The sequence below is a fragment of the Hemibagrus wyckioides genome, linkage group LG02 (assembly GCF_019097595.1).
Source record: "Hemibagrus wyckioides isolate EC202008001 linkage group LG02, SWU_Hwy_1.0, whole genome shotgun sequence".
Taxonomy (NCBI): domain Eukaryota; kingdom Metazoa; phylum Chordata; class Actinopteri; order Siluriformes; family Bagridae; genus Hemibagrus; species Hemibagrus wyckioides.
This window is the reverse complement of record NC_080711.1, coordinates 13,867,755-13,891,566: the sequence shown is the minus strand read 5'-3', so window position 1 is coordinate 13,891,566 and position 23,812 is coordinate 13,867,755. Positions and strand designations below refer to the sequence as shown.

The 23,812-nt window shown below is 39.8% G+C and overlaps 1 protein-coding gene across 2 annotated transcripts; it reads right to left on the bottom strand.

The window, feature by feature from the left end:
- Positions 1–12,947: 12,947 nt before the first annotated feature.
- Positions 12,948–23,109, bottom strand: dhps (deoxyhypusine synthase). Of its 2 annotated transcripts, none has more exons than XM_058374635.1 (10): positions 23,007–23,109; positions 20,914–21,113; positions 20,131–20,283; positions 19,927–20,048; positions 19,552–19,648; positions 18,655–18,741; positions 18,263–18,368; positions 17,887–17,990; positions 17,668–17,793; positions 12,948–15,080 (listed from the first exon to the last, which is right to left on the bottom strand). In XM_058374635.1, the coding sequence occupies exons 2-10, from the start codon at positions 21,106–21,108 to the stop codon at positions 14,985–14,987; spliced, it is 1,086 nt and encodes a 361-aa protein (XP_058230618.1). In that variant the 5' UTR covers positions 21,109–21,113; positions 23,007–23,109; the 3' UTR covers positions 12,948–14,984. The 2 variants fall into 2 exon arrangements, with proteins under 2 accessions (XP_058230618.1, XP_058230610.1); XM_058374627.1 differs by having other exon boundaries at positions 22,992–23,078.
- Between the last annotated feature and the right edge of the window lie 703 nt (positions 23,110–23,812).

Genomic DNA, 23,812 nt, shown 5'->3' with positions numbered 1-23,812 from the left:
GCTCCCAGACACACTCTCTCTCTCTCTCTCTCTCTTTCTCTCTCTCTCTCTCTTGCTCTCGCTCTCTCTCTTTCACACACTCGCACACATGGTGTCTGCGAGGCTGCCGGGCGCTCCCTCTGAAGACTCACTGCGATCTACAGGATTCTCACAGTCTCTGAGTTTTAGGAAGGGAGAATAGGAAAAAGTGCAAAAAAGTAACAGGTAAGCATTTGAACCTTCTTTTTTGAAACTTTCAAGTTAAGTTCAGGTATGGAGGCGACTTCTGCCGTTTCGCTGAAGCTCTTGTTTACATTATAACGTCTGTGTGGGGCTTGTGCTGTCGAAGTACACTCGCTGGGTGTGTGATGGGGATGTTTGTGAAAAGGGAGGCCGGCCTTTTCAGGATGGTTTGTCCTTAGTTGGTCATGCATGCATGAGCGCTGAGATTAGGTGCGAGGAATCACCAGAGTCCGCGGTGGCCGTGAAGTCCCGTCTGACAGAAAGGTCATCTGTAAATAGGTCCTCTGAATGGGATTTCTGTCTGTCTGGTACTGTGGGTCTGTCTTCGTGCGTGCACTGACGCTTGTCAGCCAGACGCGCGTTTTTGGCCGGGCGCAGCGGAGGTCGTAAAAAGTTCTGGAAGAGTGGGCTGCGAAGCCACACAGAGCGCTGAAACATTCCACTCATTGTTCTTGGGGCTCGTAAGGCCGAGCCAGATGCCGCACAGCCTAAACAACTCTGAAGAACAGGACATAAAGTAGGAGTGAGAAAAATATGCCCAAGGTCCCACGCTGCAGGGATACAATAGAGGAGAAATATCTATTAGGAAGATTATTCGTTTCATGCCTCTCTCTAGGGTTACTGTATGAAGAGTGATGACAAAAGTAAGAAGTTCTGGCCTTAAACCTGTCACTCTCGTCGCTTTGTTCTAGCTGAGGACTGGAACAAGAACCAAGAAAGAGTGTGGTAGTGGAACAAGTGCATTGTGTGTGTGTGTGTGTGTGTGTGAGTGTGTGTGTGTGTGTGTGTGTGTTTGTGTGTGTTTGTGTGTGAGGGATAGCTCGACCCCTGACACTTCCATGGCTTTATGATGTGTTGAAGTAATGGGTCACGGCTGGGAGTTTCGTTTACACACACGCACACGCACACACACACGCACACACACCCACACACACAGAGTAAATGCAACAACCTTGATCTTGGTTCTTTCAAACCAAACTTTTCACCATGTTTAAAGCTATAACAAGCAGTTTATTAAGTAAAATTGGCTTTGGCTTTATTTGTATTTGGCAGAATAAAGTGTTTAGACAACATGAATCCACTTCACTCACTATCACGCATGGCACAGCAGCAAGAATGCCAGTAGTTGCACCCTTTGGCTACTTTTGTTGAGTCATGACTATAACATCCTGCATATTTACAGCTGGGAATTTATAAAGTTTGTAACTAGCCTTTTACCCATAAATTCCTCAGAACGTTGTAATCAGCCTCCAAACGGTTTTCAGTAAAAACTGAGTTATTAAACTCATAAAAATAATCATCCACACAAAATCTCGCAACAAAATCAAATGTGACAACTTTAACCAGCCTTGCGTGTAGACAGAAAAAGAGGAACATAAATCGAAAAAAAGAGATGGTTTGGACAGGGTGTGTACTGTTAATCAGCTTCTGTGCAACACACACATACACACAGGGGAGAAGCATATCTAAAGCGTGTGGAGAAGAGGACCCAGCTGTTTCAACTCTCTACCGGGGAAACAGCCATTATTCTCTCTCTCTCTCTCTCTCTCTCTCTCTCTCTCTCTCTCTCTCTCTCTCTCTCTCGCTCTCACTCATATTTCTGTAGGCCTACACACTCAGGCTCCCACCATGATGCACTGCAGTGCTAGATAATAACACACATCCAAACTACACACGAATCCTTTTTTATCTAACTGATTTATTTAGTATCACTTCTGTATTGCAAAATTGTAAAATGCAAGCCTTAAAGAGATGTGTATGAATTATGGCGTGTCCATCAGCCTTAACAGCAAGGCGTAACATTAAGAGCCCATCGCAAGTGCATGAAGTGAATCTCTCATCGTTTTAAGGAAGAGTGGGATTTGTCCCATTGCCTCAGTCCTTAGTATGTTCTCTCTCTTCTGGCCTTTTCAGAAATGGAACTACATTGACCAGAGGGAAAGATTGAGCTCATTGGTGTTAAAAAAAAACACCACTTTAACCAAATAGAGGAAAGCGGAAAGGAGGGGAAAGATCTGATGGAAAATATTAATGGACGGTGTAAGCGGGAGAGAGAATAAAGTGTCAGGATCCTCCCTTCATCCATCTCTGCTCCATCAAGAGCGAAGGAAGCTTGGTAAATGGTTCAGAGTGGTGGAGGCAATCGGGAAAATGCATTTACTCAAATAGCGTCACTGCTTTAGATGATATCTTTACTCGGTTCTGCTTCAGTATTGGGTTTTCCATCACCCCAGGTTATTTAGTGTGAAAATTTCTGCAAATGGCTGCAAATCCTGAAATAAAGTTTTGTTTTGGTTTGTTTTTTTTTCTTTTGAGGGCGTACATAGGAATATGAATGTTTAAAGTCAAGCATTTCGATTAGCAGGTTTTCTTTTGGTCTACCTTTTTTTTTTATGGTTGATATCATGCTGGTTTTTTCGCTAAACAGCCATGAGCAGAGTGCTTCTACTTGAATGTGTGTGCGAGCGATAGCTTGAGTTATCCTTTCACACTTCCCCTCGAAAACCTCCTCTCACATAGACATAGAAAGTGACACACACGCACACACACACACACACACACACTGCGCTCGCCATATTCAGTCGTGGATTGAGTGCTGTAAATGTAAGTGGTTCGAGTCATTCAGCTCTTAGCCTTAGACAGCAGCACTACGTGTGGGAGGACGAAAGAAGAATGGTAGATGCACTAATTTGCCTATTACAATAGGATACACACACAGTCACACAAGACACAACCACACAACCACACACACACATAAGAGAAGGGAGTTCCCCAGGTGGGTGATTCTGCACTTGGAATGTTCCTGTCCTTGACTGTGTGGGATCAAGATGAAGTTTGAGGTCAGAAGATTACTTAAGAGAAAAACTCTCTTTGCAAAGCAGCAAATAGCCAAATTATAAGAAAAAGAAGCTTATTTTATCTGCAATCTCACACTGTGTGTAAATCTGTATAAGGAAACCATGAGATCGCCTGCAGAGAGCATAGAGATTCAAATGAACGTGCGATTTCATTTGATGATATATCAATAAACATCAGTAAACATCAGTAAACTATAAACAGGTGGCACAGGGCCTAGTGTTGCCACTTCACAGGGTTGTGCGTTGTATCCTGAGCTCTCAGAGTTTCTCATGTTCTCAGAGTGTTCATGTGGGTAAGTTCTGGATTTTCCAGGTTTCCTTATACTGTCCAAGACCGGGTAGGCAGATTGGTTATGCTGAATTGGCCCTAGGTAGGTGTGTGTGTGTGTGTGTGTGTGTGGTGACTGTGTGTGTTTGTGGTGACCTGTAATAGATTGACATCCCATTCACGGTGAATTATTGTACTCGTAGCCTCTAGTATCCTAGTAGCCTCTAGAGCCATTGCAACCATCATTTGGATAATATAAAGAAATTAATAAATGAAATTTTATTCAACAAACTATATATTTATTTTTTATATGAATAAAGTCATAAAAGAAGCTCAGGCCTTCACTCTAACCTTCACAGTTTGTAACCTGTGCAAATTCTTACCGGTTTGTTCTCATGAGGCTGTGCTGGTAGACGTAACTAAACACCTGTGACGTTGATGTCCCTTTTGTAAGCAGGCATCAGAGAGATTCTTTATCACAATGTTGAAGTCGATCCCTCCTGAATGAAAAAGTTGCGCTGATCCTGAAATAGAGCTCAACTTCCATGTACTTCCTGTCTGACCTCATGTAGACCTGTCATTGAGAAGCTATTTTTATAAGGTCACAGGAAGTCTGGGCACTTCGAAGCGCTGAGAGGAGGAGAGGCGACCACAGTGATCTGCAGCTGCATAACAAAGACACGACTCACATGAGCTTAACGCATATATGGAGCTGTACGGAGACCAACGCCTCAGCTTAGGATGACCTCACAGCACAGACACATACACACATATATCACCCTCCTCCCCTTCTTTCCCCCAGTGTACCTGCTGCTGGCCAGGGGAATTCCTGGCAGAGTGATTTTTAACCTTAATGACTGAATCACATTGCCAGGGATTTCCAATGGCTGGTATGAAGAAAACGACCCAGACGGTGCACACTTCCCGTCACAGACCCAGACAGACACATACACACACACACACAACTACACACAAACATGCCGGCTCTTAATCCTGCTGGAATGTGTGTGTGCGTGTGTGTCCACGTGAAAACTGGAAGGTGCCGACACACCCGCTCAAGCCAGTATGTGCATGCAGAAAGCTACTTTTATGCCCACACACATACACACACACACACATTAATGCATATACACATATACATATCCATTTGACTCTGTGGAAGCAGGACTTAACCACATGTGAACAGTGTACTAACTCTCCATGTTCACAGTGGTTAAGTTCTGCCCCCCCAGGGTCAGCACACCAGTCCAGACAAGGAAGTCGAAAAATTCTGACTAATTCATGCCTAACCTGGAGCATCTCCCAAACCATCACCCTGATCCTGATTTTTACAGCATTAAACATATTTCTGTATATAATACCTCATCTCATCCATTATCACAGCTCGTTATTATTAGAACAGATAAAAAGTACGCTACTCAAACGGTTGGAGGTAAATTAGGCTGTAACGTTTGTACATTGTTTCTGCAGTGTTTTCAATAAATACAGTTAAATTAACAATGTTATTAGAACTTTGCTCAGACAACAAACACCAGGTTCGACAAAAAACATTACGGGAACATTAACGGTTCTATGTTGTGGCAACGTTGAAGTGACGTTTACAAAATGTTGCAGCAAACATTTGAACGTTGTTTGATTTTCCTAGGGCTGTTTAATAAAATATATACACAGGATATAAATCTAAATATACACAACCCTTTTTCTATTCATAAAACAAATCAATTCTGCTTTTGACACATTGATACGTTCACCTGCTTTTGTTTTTGTTTTTTTGCTCTATTTCATACTGCTGACTGGTGTCTCACCCCAAAATCTCGCTCTCAATCTAAGCCCGAATTATGTCTGTGGTGTCTGTCAAGTTGCACATCAGCAGTCTGCTGTCTCATTTTGTGCATTCGGTCATGTGTACCAGTTTCAGCTAGTGTCTTCAGCTAGTAAAAGTCTGTCATGCAAAAGTTTTCTTTTCAGACCACTGCACAGCACAACTCAGTCGAGTCAGTCAGTCTATCACAAAAGCTGTTTGTCTGCCCAAACACCCAGAGCCGGAGTGGAAAGAGTCCTGAGGAAATATTCACCGAGCTGCCAAACTGCCTTTAGAAATGGAAAACCGAGTATAAATATATGAACCGAAAACAAATGTATAAAAAAGAAATAGACCTCGACTGTGTAAAAATGGCCTTCGTCATGTTTTTTCTATTTTCACTACCACATTTTTTGGATAAATGGACTCAGATTTGAAAGACATTCTATCCAAAAGTACAGAAATAAAGTCAAAACAAATATTTTTTAGCTGCAGTGAAAATGATTTTATATACTTTTTATTTTAGATTTATTTTTAGAACATTTATATTTATATTTATAGAACATTTCGCCCATAGTAATGTTAATTTAATGTTAAAATTAAAAGTTAATAAATTCCATTCCATTTATTTGTATGGCACCTTCTACAATGGACATTGTCTCAAAGCAGCTTTACAACAGTAAAGTAATTAATAAGTTCAAGTAGATTTTATATCAGACCGCTTGCCTCCTCAACACCAAAAGCCCTTGTAATGAAACCTTTATGATTGCTCAGAAATCAGTGAAGATGTTTTCTTAACTAGTCCGTTTAGACTACCACACCTGAAGTACATGTCGGTTTTCTCACACTCATATATTATTCTTGGACCAGACTCCTTTAGGTGTGTATGCTATGTCTTTAGCGGCTGTGTGTGCGTGCGTGCCTGTGTGTGTCTATCAGGTGTGGTTTTACAAGACAGACCTTTCTTTTTTGTTGTTTCACTTTGTTTCATTCTTGTGTGCTTTCATACACCAGTTCAGTTCTTATATGAGTGTGCGAAGGCAACGTCTCTGCAGTCTTTTGCACGCATGTGGGTCAGATCTGAGTGTGCCTTGTTTCTAATCTCTGATATGATGTCTTCTTATCTGCAATGCTGGGTAAAAATATATCCCAACATATCCGGGGTTCAGTATTCGTCGATGTGATGCAAGGCTTGCGATTCTTTTTAATTCTCCCTATCACGGAGGGAACGGTTATCTAGTCATGTCTTTCTATAAAGCAACTATATTAAAACAAAAAAAAAATAAACAAGGAGAAGGAGTTGCTCCTGGTGCTAAACAGGGAGGAACGGTGAATAAAGTGGAGAAGAGAAAGAAAAAAGTGAAATAAAATACACTACAAGCACAATATATAGTAACAGACAGGAGGCACACAGTATTTTATTGTCTATTGTCATTTTCATGCACTAATTTGAATAGATTTTAAATTCATGTGCTTTATTGTGTGTGTGTGTGTGTGTGTGTGTGTATGTGTGTGTGTGTGTGTGTGTGTGTGTATTTATTAAATATGTTATCATTTATTGTGACAATAAAAAGTACAATAAATAATAAAAACATTACAAAGATAAATAAACAGTTATTATTATTATTATTATTATTATTATTATTATTATTATTATTATTATTATTATTATAACAGTGTGTATTATTATTGCATTCTTATTTATTATATACATACATTATTATTATTACACTCACACAAAGAATATATAAAGTACTAATAAAATCGAATCTAAAAATAAATTCTATGTGGCTGCTTTCCATTGTCATTCTGTTACTCTAAATACAACGATACAGAGACATGAGCTGTTTCTCTGTGTGGTGAATTGTAGAAGCTCACAGATTCTCTCTCTCTCTCTCTCTCTCTCTCTCTCTGTGTGTTACAGTGTTTGCTGGTGTTTCTCTCTCTCTGGTCTGTATCAGTGGGCCGGTCTCCTGTGCCTGCTGTGCTGATAATCAGTGTCTCTCTTCAGCTGGCTCAGTTCAGCAGGAACAGGGGCCTGGTCTTGCCAACATAACACCTTAGAGACACACACACACACACACACACACACAGATTCATGCCACCAGATGTACACTCTGGGAAAATCCACACTCCGGCACCTTCCACAGCTGGGATCCAGAGCGAGAAGGCTATATACAGTTTATTTAAGTTATTAATGTAATAATTTGTGACAGTATGAATGCACCCTGCTAATTACAGACTGGCGCCAGTGACTTGTCCTGTGACATCAATAAAAGTGAGACATCAATAAAAGCTAAAAGGCTCCAAGTCAAATTGAGTGTGTTGCGTCTGTTTCCTTGTGATCTGCGATTATCTGAAAGGAGTCCAAAGCTTCAAGGCGTTCACTGTCTCTTCGGCTGTTACAGTGTGTCCTCTTGTCATTTGGAGAGCTTAGTTTCCACTATGAAAGCAATCATAAAACTGCCGGGTAAAAAAATAATAAAAAACATCAACAAACACCGGTCCCCTTGTGTGACCATGGAAACTGAAATACATATACAATCATATGTGCCAGATTGCAGACAAAGAGGAAGTGACGGCTGTTTTTTGAAAATGAATCCACCTTTAATTATGCCTTGGCCTGATTATTCAGAGATCAAAAAAATGTCCTTGTCTTCACGTAGAGTGGTAATATAGTCTATTCATGGTGCTACATGGCCATTCACACAGAATAAAATCATTCAGCAGGGATTACATGTGGTTATGCAACACACAGTTCAACAAAAGCACCCTGGCACCTTGAACAGCATAAATAAATGACACACAGTGAAAGGGCTGTTTAAAAATAATAATAATAATAATAAATGTTAAGTTTAGATTTTTTTTATTCCAGAAACATTTGAAAGGGAAACCCATCATGATCAGACACATGATTGCAGTATGTAATAAAACACACACCAGACTACACACCCTGCTCTGTAAATAACATGATCAGTTGGCAGGATTTGCATTTAGTCAGCATTTTTTATATAAAGGAGTCCGTTTTTAGTCGGGGCGAGGAACTGTTCTGAGGAAAACCATTAATGTGCAGGTGTGGTGCTGATAATATAAACGATAATGTGTGTGTGTGTGTGTGTGTGTGTGTGTGTGGAGGGGGCTTCAGGTCCGGATGTTTGCTTACACCGCAGCCGTCGCCATAGTGACAGAGAAAAAACTGTCCGTCAGCAGGAGCAGATGGCTGCGTCAATGTGGAGAGTGACATCACCACACTTCCTGTTTCGAAGAAACTCATCAGGCGCTTGCTCGCTGTCATTCACAAACCTTTCGCCCTCTTTCTTTCGTTTTCATTCGTTGGCATACACACACTATCTGCTTTCAACTTTTACTGCTTTATTATCTTTTCGAATTCTACAAAAGCAAACATAATGAATATGACTACTGAATATTAGTTTCATAGTTTAGGCAGGTTTACTGTTCACAGAATGCCAAACAGATTTAGCATACATTCCAACTTGTTATAAAACTAGGAATAAAAATGCACAACATTTCTATCTATGGAATGTAAAGAAGATGAAATAATGCTAATAATATAATCAGACAACTAACACACAATCCTGCTCTGCTTTTTCATTACTAAATTATTAGGTCTCATCTGAGTAAGTTTTTCCGAAACAAAATGGCAAAAAAAAATTTTTAAAAATGGCCAAATAGATTAAACAAAGCTTTGGTGTGGATTTCATTTAATCATGTCAATAAATAATGGTTTACTGGGTAGTAAAATATTTGAAATGCCACCTCTGGATACTATAATGGCACTGGATAAGAACCAAACATTTTAGCATTTCGAATCTTGCACAAATTTACCTCAGTTAGGAACAAAATATTGTCTGATCAGTGAAGGAAGCATGATATCCAAGTATAAACAGGTTTAAACCTTGGCACAGGCTCCAGGAGACTTCGAACCTAATCTCTTTTTCTCTATTACACACCTGCTGACACCTTTTCAGGTCTTTCGAAAAGGCGGGAATCACCATGGGAACAAAACAGGTAAATACAAGCTAAGATAAGGGTGTGAGGACGCCGTTCTGAGCAACACACACACACACTAACAGACGCACCACACCCCGCAGCTGGATAATGCTTTACTTTCCACCTTTGGCTCTCTCTTTTTCCACCATTATGAGTTATAATTGCCATTATTGATGCTGTGGCAGATGCTGTACTGCATAACATTACCATAGCGTGACAGCAACTCATTGCCTCAGGCATTCAGTCACCAAACACAAGTAAGCATATCTCTTACAGTTAAACACACACACACACACACACTATGTATAACCTCAGTTCTAAGACACTCTAGTAAACAAGTCAGAAGTGATTGTAGCTCCTCACACTGTACTAAGGCCCACTCTCCTCCACTACTTCAAATAAAGTTTTCCACAAACACTGGCTCTATCATATGAAGGTTAGGAAAAATCCATAGAGCCGTCAGCCCAGGTCGGCAAGCTAAGGCCAGGCCCTGAGCAAACACACGTTACTGTAATGCAAACAGTGGCACTAGGAGAAGCGGCCCATTAGTGGTAAACTCGATGCAAAGCCACAGAGAGGGGGAGGAGGGCGGCGGCTTACTGGAAACAGGAGAGCTGGGAAAAAATGAGCCGAGTCCTCCATATGCAGAAAGAACTCGGTTTCAAGGGAAAAGGCTGCTAGTCAGTGACACATCCTGCAAAATGGAACGGAGGGGATGATTAAGGAATTCAGCTGCACTGCAGGCATGTATTAAATGAAGACATTAAATAAAAAACATTAACGTTACTCAGTTAGAAATATTTTTCTAGAAAAAATAAATATGTATTAACAGAATTATCCTCCTGGGATGTTTGGATTAAGGAGCATACCATTGTCAATAAAGTTACAGCATCACAGACCATAAAACCACTACTTCTCTCTTAATGTTATATTGTTCATACATGAGCTAGCATGGGAGACGTTAGCACCATGGCTGTACAATCGTGTGCTCTAAAAAGAAACACTTAAAAAAGAATGTACGACTACCGTACTTGATTAACAAGAAAAACTGTCTCTACATCTAAAGCAGGTAAAACTGCAGTTAACTCAGGTAAGAAAATTAAAAGCTGAGACTCGCACAACAGCCACTTGATCCGGGCTCCTGGAAGATTGGAAGAACTCCACACTTGCATTCCAGAGAGAACACACACACACACAAACACACTCACACACACATGCACACACACACACACACGCACTTTCCCCTGTCAACACCGTCTTTGTCATCCTATCTACCTATCTACAAAAACTGGCACACAAACACTGGCTTTCTATTTTCAATGCATCACTAGACAAAAATGCACACAAGCCCACATAGTGATAAGCCAAAAGACCATAATTCACATATCTCCATATCTCCAAGCAATATTACTGAACAAGCGAAAGTAACATTTGCCTTATAGACACACACATACTTCTGCTTATATATATATATATATATATATATATATATATATATATATATATATATATATATATATATACTTCCTCAATTACAATAACACCAATAATTTCATTTTCAAAGAACATTAATAAAAACTGAATTTATCAGGTTTATGCTGTGTTGGTATGCTATGTTATTATCAAATATTAAAAACAATTCTATATATCCATCCATTTTCTGTGAAGCTTATCCTTCACAGGGTCACAGGAAGCCTGGAGTCTATCCCAGGGGACTCGGGATATTAGATGGGGGAAACCCTGGAAGGAGTGCCAATCCATCACAGGCTCACAATGATAGACAATTTAGAGATGCCATTCAACCTATAATGTATGTTTTTGGACTTGGGGAGGAAACCACTGAAGCTCAGGGAGAACATGAACACAGGGTAGAGGCAGGAACCCGGATGTTTGAGGTGCATTTCTATATCCTTCTGTAAAATGTAATTCTATGACAGAAGAATAAAGATGTCAGAGTATATTGTTGGCAGAAAAACTCAGAATGACACATTGTGAAAGCGAGAATTATTTACCTACAATCTGCCTCTATATACATGATAACATGGCCAGTGAGTGTAGCTACCAGTTGCTTGAGTGCAAATACTATATAATCAAAAAAAACTATAACTATATAATCATCTGCTATACTGAAACTCACAAACCTGTGAATAATAAATCCTTAAATCCCAACCACTGAAGTACCTCTTCGGGAGAGGTGTGTCATGTGTGTTGTGCTCTAGAATAACACCTGATGCCACTGGAGTCTGTGCCCTCGGGGGCTTCCCATACCTCCGTACACAAAAGGATGATGAATGCTGATATTTGAGACAGCACAAACTTGGGACACTTCTCATAATTAGGCCAAACGGGTTGTCTTATAACCCTGCTGACATCCATGTTGTATGTTTGTCATCTGGATGAGAACTATCATACAAAAACAGAGAGTAATGTGGAGGCCGCATGCCTGCTCAAAAACACACGATGCGCCTTTTATGCCAGATCAGTTACATCCAAGAAAACCCTTCAGCGTTTGGGGTAACAGCTGATTGTAATGTGTAAGGAGTGTGTGTGGGTGGTGCAAGACAGTCACCTGGTGGTAAAACACAGACACAGCAGGCAGGAGAGGGTGGATAATTTGGGCGTGATTGTTATGATGCTACTGGACAAGTCTGTATGCAGTGACAGCTGGTCATGAGATTGGATGTCCGGCTTAAAATATAATATCTATCAATAGCTCAGCGATGAAACTATTAGAGTCAAGCAATGCATTATATCATGAGGTCTTATTGATGCCGTAATAGGATTATGTGATTATGTATCACCAGCAGAGGAACACGAATATGAATTAATAATACAATAGCTTCAAAGAAAATAAAGCTAAGAGGCATTTATACTCAACTTATTCTATGGGTTATGAAATAATTAATTTTAAGACTGACCTCTTAGTCTAAAACAACACAAAGCCATGCAGTAGCTTGTTGAGACTAACTTCTCCTCAACTGTGTTTGATATGTCATCAGTGTCACAATGTGTGAGCAGCACATTTAAGGGTTAATGCAATTTTCTGTCAGGTTTAACAAAATTTCCAGCCAAATTACCTTTACTAAAAAAAAAAGGAAGACAAATTTGAACACACAACTATAACGTGCAGACTATAAGATAAGATAGAAGAAAGATAAGACAAGATAGTATCAGTATCTATCAAAAATATCCTTTAAGTCCTGTACGTTATGAAGTGGGGCCCATGGAGGTCAGGGGCAGTTTTGGCAGGGGGACCAACACAATATTAGGCAGGACATAATGTTATGCCTATACAGAATGTATTCAAAGGTACAAAAAAGGTGCTAGGGAAATGGAACATTGCACATTGATATATACACTGCATAATCCCTCCTTTCTTCTCCCACTATTTCAATATCTTTTAATAAAAATTATTCTGTACATCATAGACACACTGTCTGCATTTACATTTACTTTTGACTACTGTAATTTTTATTAGATTTCTTTCAGATTATTACAGTTTTTGTTAGAAAATTAGAGATCACAGTGGTTTAGTAATAAACACACTTGACTTGACCCTTAGGGTTGGCATCTCTGAAAATTGTCTGTAGTGTGTGAATGGGTGAAAAATCGACCTGTTGAATACACCAGATATTTCATGAGGGTGAAGTTACTCAGAGTGAAAGTTAACTAAATATACCAAAACTAAAATGTACATTTTTCATATCCTGCAATAGATAACTCATGGAAAAGGATGAGTAAGATGTTTGAAAGACTGACACATTTATGCATGAAATTTGATTTGAAATACTGATTTTATTTCAGTGTGATCATAAGACAGACTGGAACAGGCAAAAATGCTGTGGACAGATTTGATTACTTTTTAAGTCATTTACATTAAATACAGATGATATACATACAGTGTAATATATATTTTAATTTAAAAAGGATTACATTTTTACACTAGAGTCTATACACATTACAAAAGCATTTAGCCAAGTATTCATACATGAAGACACTCCAATTGCCCAGCCCCACATTTTCGTTGCCCAGAAACCAGTCATGTGGGCATAAAGTAGATGCTAACATTTGACAAAATGACAGCTCCTGCTTTCCAGGTTTTGAAAACATTGCAAGTCTAATTTGGACTATATGAACCTGAAGTATGTTAATGAATGTTCATCAGTTTCAAGGATTGGGGAATAAATAGTGAGCGAGACAAAGTATAACAAGCAACCAACAAAATTGTTGGTAAGGAACAAAAAAAAAAACACTGGAAACTTCTACATCATCTTTCTGAAGCTATTTCTTCATTGGGCAAGTCCAAAAAATAAAACAGATGGACCAGACACAGTTTTTGGTATTTTACATGAACGCAGAAGAGCATTACAATCTTGAAATCCTTAATCTTGTGTGCGTGTGTAACAGTTTGCCCCCACTTTATTTATATTATGTCATTTATAAGGCCTGGTTTGGTAGATTTTTAGCACTTCCATGTAATATCACTGAATAACACCATCCTCAGCATGACACCAAAACCTGGTTGGTGTTTTGGAACTAAACACCTAACGGCAGAAGTTTCACTAATGTTTAAAGCAAACTGCATTCCAATGTCTGAAATAAAACTAAATCTGTAATGTCTCCTCCATGATAAAGCTCAAGAGGCTTGAATGCTTACAGATGTTTCTTTTTCTATAAAGTCAAATGTTTATAATCATAAAAGAAGCCACACAAATCTTCAACAAACCTTCACATAAATTTACATAAATGGCTGAAGCAGCATGGCATCAGTCTAACCGGCTGAAAAGGACTTTTTGCTTCGTATAATTAGAAAAACAACTGACTTTGCAATGCTGTTACAGCAAAAAATAAAAATATTCATAACCTTTTTATTTTCTTACAGCTTTAATAAAAGCATTTATGTATTTATATAGGAGAGGAGGGTGGCAGTAAAAGTAGCTCCAGGAGGTGGAAGGTGTCCTTGGCTAAGGACACAGAGTGATGTATGTATGAAGCAGAGCAGAGGCAGATAGCAGTGTACAGCAGTGCAAATTGCTGATATTGATTTCTTTGCTTTTCCTGGTCAGAGGAATGAAAAGTTACTGACCTCCAGTCAAAAGCTGTATGAGCGGCTCTTTGGCTCCATAAACTTTTAATCCATACAGATGACAAGAGACAAACTTCTGATCATATATAAATAAGAAATTCAGACCAGTAATATACAGTGACCTGTAGTGCACTTGCATTTATCCTAAATATGAGTTTGTTGCACAGCTGCAAATGCCTCACATTTCCCTCTCGGCTGACGTGCAAATCCCAGAGGAGGCAGCAGTCAAACCCAAACCCGCAAACGATGTGCTGGTGACCACATGCCACATCCAAAAAAAAAAAAAAAAACCAGTAAGCCAAGAGGAAGTACTCTAGAAACAGCTGATCCAAATCCCAAACTGGCAGTATGTCCAGTTCAGGTGAGTGCAGGAGGATTGCAATGTCACAGGTTGCTTCAAAACAAAACAAAAAACACAAAAAAACCTTTTTTTTTTTTTACAGGATGAAGCAAAGCCGCCTGGAGAGGAGGAGAAGGAGTGGAGGCATGTGTTTATATACATATATAATCACGTCATGCAGTTATAAGTAAAGAGGGGAACACAAGTATACAGTTACCCAAAATTATAAATAAAACTTCAATAAGAAGACTTAATAAATAGTTCTAAAACAATTTGGGCAGCTGTGAAGAAGTAGGTGGAATCAGCGACAACGGATACAAACATACCAGAAGAAAAAAGTAAATAAAAAAATTGGAGAAGAAGGAAAGAGAAACTACAGGAGGAAAGAGCAGGTGGTGTTAGTCACTCTCTTTATGTGAAGTCAGTTTGCTGGCCTGATGTGCAAACGTTTCAGCCACCAGCAGGGGAAAGACTATAGAGGCATCTGCATAGACCTGAGAGAAAGAACAAAAACAGAGTTACTACACAAACATAACTATAAACCAATAGTCTTTAAAATAAATGAGAACGCATTCACGCTGCAATATTATTATTAATGCTTGATTGTGATGACAATTATGACTAGTAAGCATAATAATGAAACCTGAAACACAGACAACTAGTACAGACAACTACAAAAAATTGCCACCCTCAATGAGTTGTGTGTATGTATATTTTATATATATATTATATATATTAATTAATTATTTATGCAATAATTTTTAAAGTTAAACCTTGTTTGCCACCACATGGAGGACAAGGAAGAATACTTTTGGCAATATAGTGTGTGTATGTATATTTATATATATAATATACATACACACACTATATTGCCAAAAGTATTCGCTCACCCATCCAAATAATCAGAAATCAGGTGTTCCAATCACATCCATGGCCACAGGTGTATAAAATCAAGCACCTAGGCATGCAGACTGTTTTTACAAACATTTGTGAAAGAATGGGTCGCTCTCAGGAGCTCAGTGAATTCCAGCGTGGAACTGTGATAGGATGCCACCTGTGCAACAAATCCAGTCGTGAAATTTCCTCGCTCCTAAATATTCCACAGTCAACTGTCAGCTGTATTATAAGAACGTGGAAGTGTTTGGGAACAACAGCAACTCAGCCACGAAGTGGTAGGCCATGTAAACTGACGGAGCGGGGTCAGCGGATGCTGAGGCGCATAGTGCGAAGAGGTCGCCAACTTTCTGCAGAGTCAATCGCTACAGACCTCCAAACTTCATGTGACCTTCAGATTAGCTCAAGAACAGTGCGCAGAGAGCTTCATGGAATGGGTTTCCATGGCCGAGCAGCTGCATCCAAGCCATACATCACCAAGTGCAATGCAAAGCGTCGGATGCAGTGGTGTAAAGCACGCCGCCACTGGACTCTAGAGCAGTGGAGACGCGTTCTCTGGAGTGACGAATCGCGCTTCTCCATCTGGCAATCTGATGGATGAGTCTGGGTTTGGCGGTGGCCAGGAGAACGGTACTTGTCTGACTGCATTGTGCCAAGTGTAAAGTTTGGTGTTGGGGGGATTATGGTGTGGGGTTGTTTTTCAGGAGCTGGGCTTGGCCCCTTAGTTCCAGTGAAAGGAACTCTGAATGCTTCAGCATACCAAGACATTTTGGACAATTCCATGCTCCCAACTTTGTGGGAACAGTTTGGAGCTGGCCCCTTCCTCTTCCAACATGACTGTGCACCAGTGCATAAAGCAAGGTCCATAAAGACATGGATGACAGAGTCTGGTGTGGATGAACTTGACTGGCCTGCACAGAGTCCTGACCTCAACCCGATAGAACACCTTTGGGATGAATTAGAGCGGAGACTGAGAGCCAGGCCTTCTCGTCCAACATCAGTGTGTGACCTCACAAATGCACTTCTGGAAGAATGGTCAAAAATTCCCATAAACACACTCCTAAACCTTGTGGACAGCCTTCCCAGAAGAGTTGAAGCTGTTATAGCTGCAAAGGGTGGACCGACGTCATATTGAACCCTATGGATTAGGAATGGGATGTCACTTAAGTTCATATGCGAGTCAAGGCAGGTGAGCGAATACTTTTGGCAATATAGTGTGTGTGTGTGTGTATATATATATGTATATATATATATATATATACATATATATATATATATATATATATATATATATATATATACATACACATGCATACACACACACACACACACACACACACACACACACACACACACACACACACATAAAAAACAGAAAATAGTATTATATGTTTTACACATTTAAGTTATTACAAGGATGATTTTTATGAACTTGAAGGGTGCAAATAATTCTGAAATTGCTTATATGCTTCAAAGCAGGTAAAAATAGTATAACCATCGCACAAAACTTACCTCCATGTGTCCCCAAAATTGTATTAGCAAAACAGTCTTAGGGTAAAATATTGGGTTGCATCGTTATCATGGTCAAAATTCTACATACACTTTATGGCCAAAGGTTTCTGGACATCTGACCATCACACAACAATACCAACACATGCTGAACTTCCCATTCCAAAACAATAGACATTAATGTAAGTTTGTCTCCTTTTTGCAGCAAGAACAGCCTCTTAGCATCTTCTTAGAAGTCTTTCCACTAGATTTTGAAATGTGGCTGCAGAGATTTCTGCCCAGTCAGACATAAAATCATTAAGGAAATTGGGCACTGATGTTGAATGAGAAGGCTGGGCCAGAGTCTGCAATTCAATTCATCCAACAAGGTGTTCAGTGGGGTTAAAGTCAGGGCACTGTGCAAGCCACTCAGGTTTTTCAACATCAACCTTAACAAACCATGGCTTTATGGACCTCTCTTAGCACACAGCGGCATTGTCATGCTACAGCATATTTGATTTCGTTAGTTCCAGTGGAGGAAAATCTTAATTCTAAGCAGCAGACATCCTAGACAGTGGTATGCTTCCAACAGTGTGTCAACCTGGAAGGCTCATATGTTGGTATGATGGTCAGGTTTCCACATGTTTGGCCATACAGTGCATCATTCCAGTCCTAGTTAAAGCTGAAGTCAAACATTACTTTGACAGGTTTGGCATCCATGCGGATTTTTCCCCAAGACACAGCCTCATCTGGTCTGGCCCCTGAGTCTGAGCCATCAAACTCTTGCCCCGTGTTCACGTACACAGCAAAATCGGCACCATTCCTCTAAGAGCAGGATCAAAACAGATTTTAGATCATCACAGATTTTTCAATTTTAGTTTGTGCAAACAGGCCATGTGTTAGTTGTTTGCTACAAACCATAAGATTGGCGTTTGCGATGTGGTGCTTCACGAGGCCTCCACCCAGAATGATCATGCCTGTGTTTTTGGCAAACACAGCTTTACAGTTCAACCTCCGGATATCTGCATTACAAAATCAACAAGAAACAAAAAGTGTGGATAATTTCAAAGTTTTAAACATCTGTAATATGTTCAGACAAGCAATGACCTTTGGCAGGCTTTGACCACTTTTACTGTGGAAAAGATTTAGTTTTGGCCGATTTTTGAGTGATAACATCTAACAGCTTTCTCCAAATGCAGAGCTAAAAGGCAAAATGCGTAAAAGGTTGAAAGGCCTGGATTTGGTCATGCTCTAAAGATTTAAGATGTAAATGTATGATCTATGAACTGCACACCCTCCACAATGTCCAAGACCAGTCCCGGGTTCTTGTAGGAATGGAAATAGATCATATCACCCAATGAACCATCAGTGATGGCAGGACTAAACACAGGGATGTCATTCTGGAAGAAAAAAAAAAAAAAAAAACACCCAAGGAAGAGGAAAGTCTGTAACTACGAAATTCAAGACACATCCACCCTAAAAGCATTTTTTTTTAAAATAAGTGTTTTTAACGCAAATATTTTTAAATATAGCTGTTCACTGGAGCTCACTGTGGTCAGACAGTGAGCTTGCAATGAGTACTGAACAGTACCCTGTGATGTTACTTATTGCCTGTAATGTTTCAACAAAACAGTAAAGAATTACAAACACGGTGCATAAATGTTGGTGTTTTGATCAACAATCTACCTTGTAAGCCCAGTAGTACACAGAGTCAGGGTTGTTGATTTCTTTGCCTAGTCTGTGGATCATTTTGGAGGGAGTCCAGCATGTGCCCTAAGTATGAAACAACATATTTTTTAGATTCATCCAATACAGCCTCTTGGCCAGTATTTCCAGAATAGACATTAAATCCACTTTGAACAGTACAAATTACTTAATGATGAATGAATTAAATGAGCTAGATACTTTAGCCCAGGTTTATCCCTGATTATACTACTCAAATCTTTCCAGGTGTGGAGCTTGATCAGGCCAGGAACAATTTGTCACAGACACATTACAGCACAATGAAATTATTTTCTTCGAATGTCCCAGCTTTGGAAGTTGGGGTTATAGTGCAGGGTCAGCCATGATACATAACCCCTGAAGCAGAGAGGGCCCAACAGTGGCAACTTGTTGATGCTGGGGCTTGAACCCCCAACCTTCCGATCAGTAACCAAGAGCCTTAACTGCTGAGCCTTCTTATATTTTTAAGCATGAGCAATGGTCAGTGATGTAAATAGGCAACTGATGGATGTAAAAGCTAATGAGATCTCTGCATGTGCAGTAGAGTGCAGCAGTGGACGATGATCCTGTGGACCGCAGAGAATTATATCCGCTTTGATATCTACTAAACTTTCATCCTCTATTTGTGCTTTTGACACTTCGTTTTTTGGTCTGTACATAGATGCACTTTGTCTAACGCTTGTTTCATGTGATAACAGAACTGTGTTCAGGTCTTGGACACCCAGGTTACTGAATTTTTCCATTAAGTGTATGTTGAGACTCATCATGTGAAATACAGTTTGCAAATCTAATAAGTAAAAAGTCTAAAAACAACTGCAAGTTTTGACATGATGATCAGATCATAAAAAGGATTTCTCAGACCTCCGTTTTTTGCTCCAACACCATCTGGTCCAGGATGGGCATCAACCAGTCCTCAAACTTGCAGTAGTTGTCATTAGGCACCAGCAGGTTACCGATTCTAAAACAAGAAATTCCCACTTAAACACATCTACTGTGGACGTGGTAAAGCTTCTAGCTGCAAGGTGAAAACTTTGAAAAAATCAAGCTGTAGATGTAACTAGTGAAACTACTATGTGGCAGACAGCTGGTAGGTCACTGATCAATTTGTTTGCTGGCTAAAGTCAGGTTAGCTCTTCTGATAAATTAACAAGTGAAAAAACAAGCTTTAACCCAATTCAATTAAGAGCAACCAAAGAGTTTCTGGCTAACAAATCTGGTATTTACTCAGTGGCTCACCTGTTGATGCCTCTCTGTCTCAGCTCTTTGCCTGGAAGGCTAAATTCACCTAGATATGTGGGAGCCAAACATTTAATAAGATCTTCCTCAATGCCTCCTGCTGTTGTCACTACCACGTCCACCTGCATTAACAAAGTGAATCGCCAGGTGATGAGTACAAAGCACTGGACAGTTGCTTAACCTTCAAAAGAAGCCATGATGTACCATTTTATGCTGAACAAGATAGCGGATGCTCTCGCGGACCCCGGAGCTGATGAGGTTGGATGTGTAGCCTAAGAAGATGGTACATCCTGACTCACTCTGCTGAGAGTCACAGGTCTGTTCCTGCTCCTCCACCGGCTCCAGACGTCTGTCAATCTAAAAATAAGACAATTAGCACAATGGAAATATTGATTAGACTTTCCCACCTGAAAACAACCCTCTGTTAAATCTAGGGCTGTGTGATAGGAGATACAAATCGGAGGATAGAAAAATATCTATTGAGAGATGCACTATATTGCCAAAAGTTTTGGGACACCGCACCAAATCATTGATTTCAGGTGTAGTTTTTCAGGGGTTGGGCTTGTCCCCTTAGTGCTTCAGCATACCAAGACATTTTGGACAATTTCATGCTCCCATCTTTGTGTGAACAGTTTGGGGGATGGCCCCTTCCTGTTCCAACATGACTGCGCACCAATACACAAAGCAAGGTCCATAAAGACATGGATGAGCGAGTTTGGTGTGGAGGAACTTGACTGGCCTGCACAAAGACCTGACCTCAACCAGATAGAACAACCTTGGGATGAATCAGAGCGGAGAAATTATTTATTTTCTTGAAATGTATTTTTTATATTTTGTATATTGTTCCCAGTTAGACTGTGTTATGTTTTTCTTTTTTCCTGTATGTGTTGTGGCTCATTGTGTTCTGCATCATAGATGGTTTTGCAAAGATAAGATAAACAAAGCAGTTACAAGCAGATAGAAAAATAAGAAGCCTTTTGAACTCACCATCTTATTGATCTCCTGTACAGCCATGGCAAAACTGCTAGCCTGGAAGCCTGTGGTGAGGTAGGAGTGCAGCAGAGCTCGGTGGTCTACTCCCTGATTAAAATCATAACCTCTGATCTGTGGCATGTCCTCTGGGAGAGCGCCACTCTCTTTCAGAACAGCATCTAGGGCCACGAAGGGGATCTGATCTGCCATATTTACTGAGAGGAAACACGAAACAAAACAACTTACAGGGGTTTCAAAACTTCCAGACAATAGGTTGCACATAGATCACTTGATTTATAAATGGGGTCATGTTAGATGATGTTGTCAAATGACGTAGCCAGAGCTCAGACCTAAATCCAACTAATAATGAAGGATCTAGAATGTTTTGCAAGAAAGAGTGGGAAAATATGTGCCACATTAATAGACCCAAAAACACAGTGTAATAACATCAACATGTAGTGTTTAGTAATTTAGGGGTGCCCACACTTATGCAATTAATTTAATTAAAGTTTTTTTTTTAATGTATTATTTCTCATTATTCTCTGTTACCTTATTAGGTCATTTAAGGTAAATAGAGCCAGAATGTTCAGGTATGTGCAGATGAAAACCATGAGCATTTGTGCAAATGACAATAATAATAACAATTGGTTAACACACAATGATCTTCAGAGGAAACAGATATATATAGACACTGGTATGATTCCATAGGAGGATGAAAGCTGACTCATTTGTCATGGTACCTGGTCAATTATATATATATATATATATATATATAAATAAATAAATAAATAAATAAAAAGTTGTACTTTCATGATAGCAAGGAAACTCTGGAATAATACTTTCATATAAATTGTTTTGCTGATTTCACCTGATTTTTTGGCCTTTTCACTTGCTGTGACTGGATATGCTAATACATTTTTTATACACTGTATTGCCAAAAGTTTTTGGACACCCCTCCAAATTATTCAGTTCAGGTGTTGTTTTCCAGGGGTTGGGCTTGGCCCCTTAATTCCAGTGAAAGGAACTCTTAATGCTTCAGCATACCAAACCAGGCCTTCTCATCCATCCTTCTCATATCAGTGCCTGACCTAACAAATGCAATTCTAGTGGAACGGTCAAAAATTCCCATAAACACACTCCTAAACCTTGTGGAAAGCCTTCCTAGAAGTTTTGAAGTTGTTTTAGCTGTAATTCAATTCTTAAATCGGGCTTAAATTCAATTCTTGTGCATGTAAACACTGACATCTCAGTTTTGGAATGCCTTACAGTCTCCACTCTAATTTATCCCAAAGGTGTTCTATCACGTTGAGCTCTGAACTCTCTGCAGGTCAGTCAAGTTCCTCCACACCAAACTCCCTCATCCATGTATTTATGGACCTTGCTTTGTGCACTGGTGTGCAGTCATGTTGGAACAGGAAGGGGTCATCCCCAAACTGTCCCCACAAAGTTGGGAGAATGAAATTGTCCAAAATGTCTTGGTATGCTGAAGCATTAAGAGTTCCTTTCACTGGAACTAAGGGGCCAAGCCCAACCCCTGAATTCAATGATTTGAAGGGATGTCCCAAAACTTTTGGCAAAGGTGTATTAGAGCTGAGGTCATTATAACTGAGTGAGCTTTTGCAAGTGAGCTGACATTACCCATAATTTTAATCAAAGTAATATAAGCATAAGTAGTGAATGAACTGAAAACGGAAACATTTACACTTTTGCTTGAAGTAGCTGACTTCATCTAGCTCTGCAGTAACGTAGGTGATCTATAATGCGCCACCTCTTCAGTCAGTGTCCGTTTAAAAAGGAGAAACTACCTAATCTTTACATCATATTCGACTTTTCTTTAAGGTCATACATTCAGTACATTAATAGTAAATGTAGATTGTGGAAGGTGCTTTGACTTTGGTCATCATTTCGTTCACTCGCGTTGATTTGTTAGCTATATCAGCACAACGAGCTAGCCATTAGACGGCAAAATGAGCAAGATATCTGAAAAACTGCAAATAGTTTGTAGTTCATCATTTCACACAAATTCCAAACGCTTTAGTGATCATTTTAGTAGACGTGACAAACGTATTTCAATCATTTCTGTAAGAACTTACCCTCTGTTACTGTACCTGAAGTGTGAGTTTCAGACAGCAGTGGCTACATCACTCTAGTAAATACTGCACGTGTGTTCTCCTGACTACGGCAACCGGAGAGGGACAAAATGGAGAACTGTATTTTCTCGATGAACAACGGTGCGATCTAGATGACTAATAAATAAATATTAATAAACAAGCAAGAGAGCAATCAGTCGAATTAGCACGTATTTTCTTTTTTAACTTAGCGATAAGGTGACGTGTGTAGGGATAAATTATTTAGTTTGAGAATGAGATTAGTGTGTTAAACTAAGACAATATGCGCCACTGAGTTGGTAACTACTTTAATAAGAAAATCATGGCATAACTTTATGACCACCTGCCTAATATTGGTGTTGGTCCCCCTTTTGCTGCCAAAACAGCCCTGACCTATCATGCACTGTGTTTCTGACACCTTTCTATCAGAACCAGCATTAACCTCTTTAGCAATTTGAGCAACAGTAGCTCTCTTTTGGATCAGACCACACGGGCCAACCTTTGCTCCCAATGTGCATTAATGAGCCTTGGCTACAGATGCCCCTGTCGCCGGTCCACCACTGTTCATTCCTTGGACCACTTTTGATAGATACTGACCACTGCAGACTGGGAACACCCCACAAGAGCTGCAGTTTTGGAGATGATCCAGTTGTCTAGCCATCACAATTTGGCCCTTGTCAAACTTGCTTAAATCCTTACACTTGCCCAAATTTTCTGTTTCTAACACATCAACTTTGAGGACAAAATGTTCACTTGCTGCCTAATATATCCCACCCACTAACAGGTGTCATGATGAGGAGATAATC

Coding starts and splice junctions, on each gene's coding strand:
- dhps (XM_058374635.1), bottom strand. CDS start 21,108: ATGGCAGATCAGATCCCCTTCGTGGCCCTAGATGCTGTTCTGAAAGAG. Junction 19,649..19,926: donor AGACAGAGAGGCATCAACAG/GTGAGCCACTGA, acceptor TTCTTGTTTTAG/AATCGGTAACCTGCTGGTGC. Junction 18,369..18,654: donor TGTACTACTGGGCTTACAAG/GTAGATTGTTGA, acceptor TTTTTCTTCCAG/AATGACATCCCTGTGTTTAG.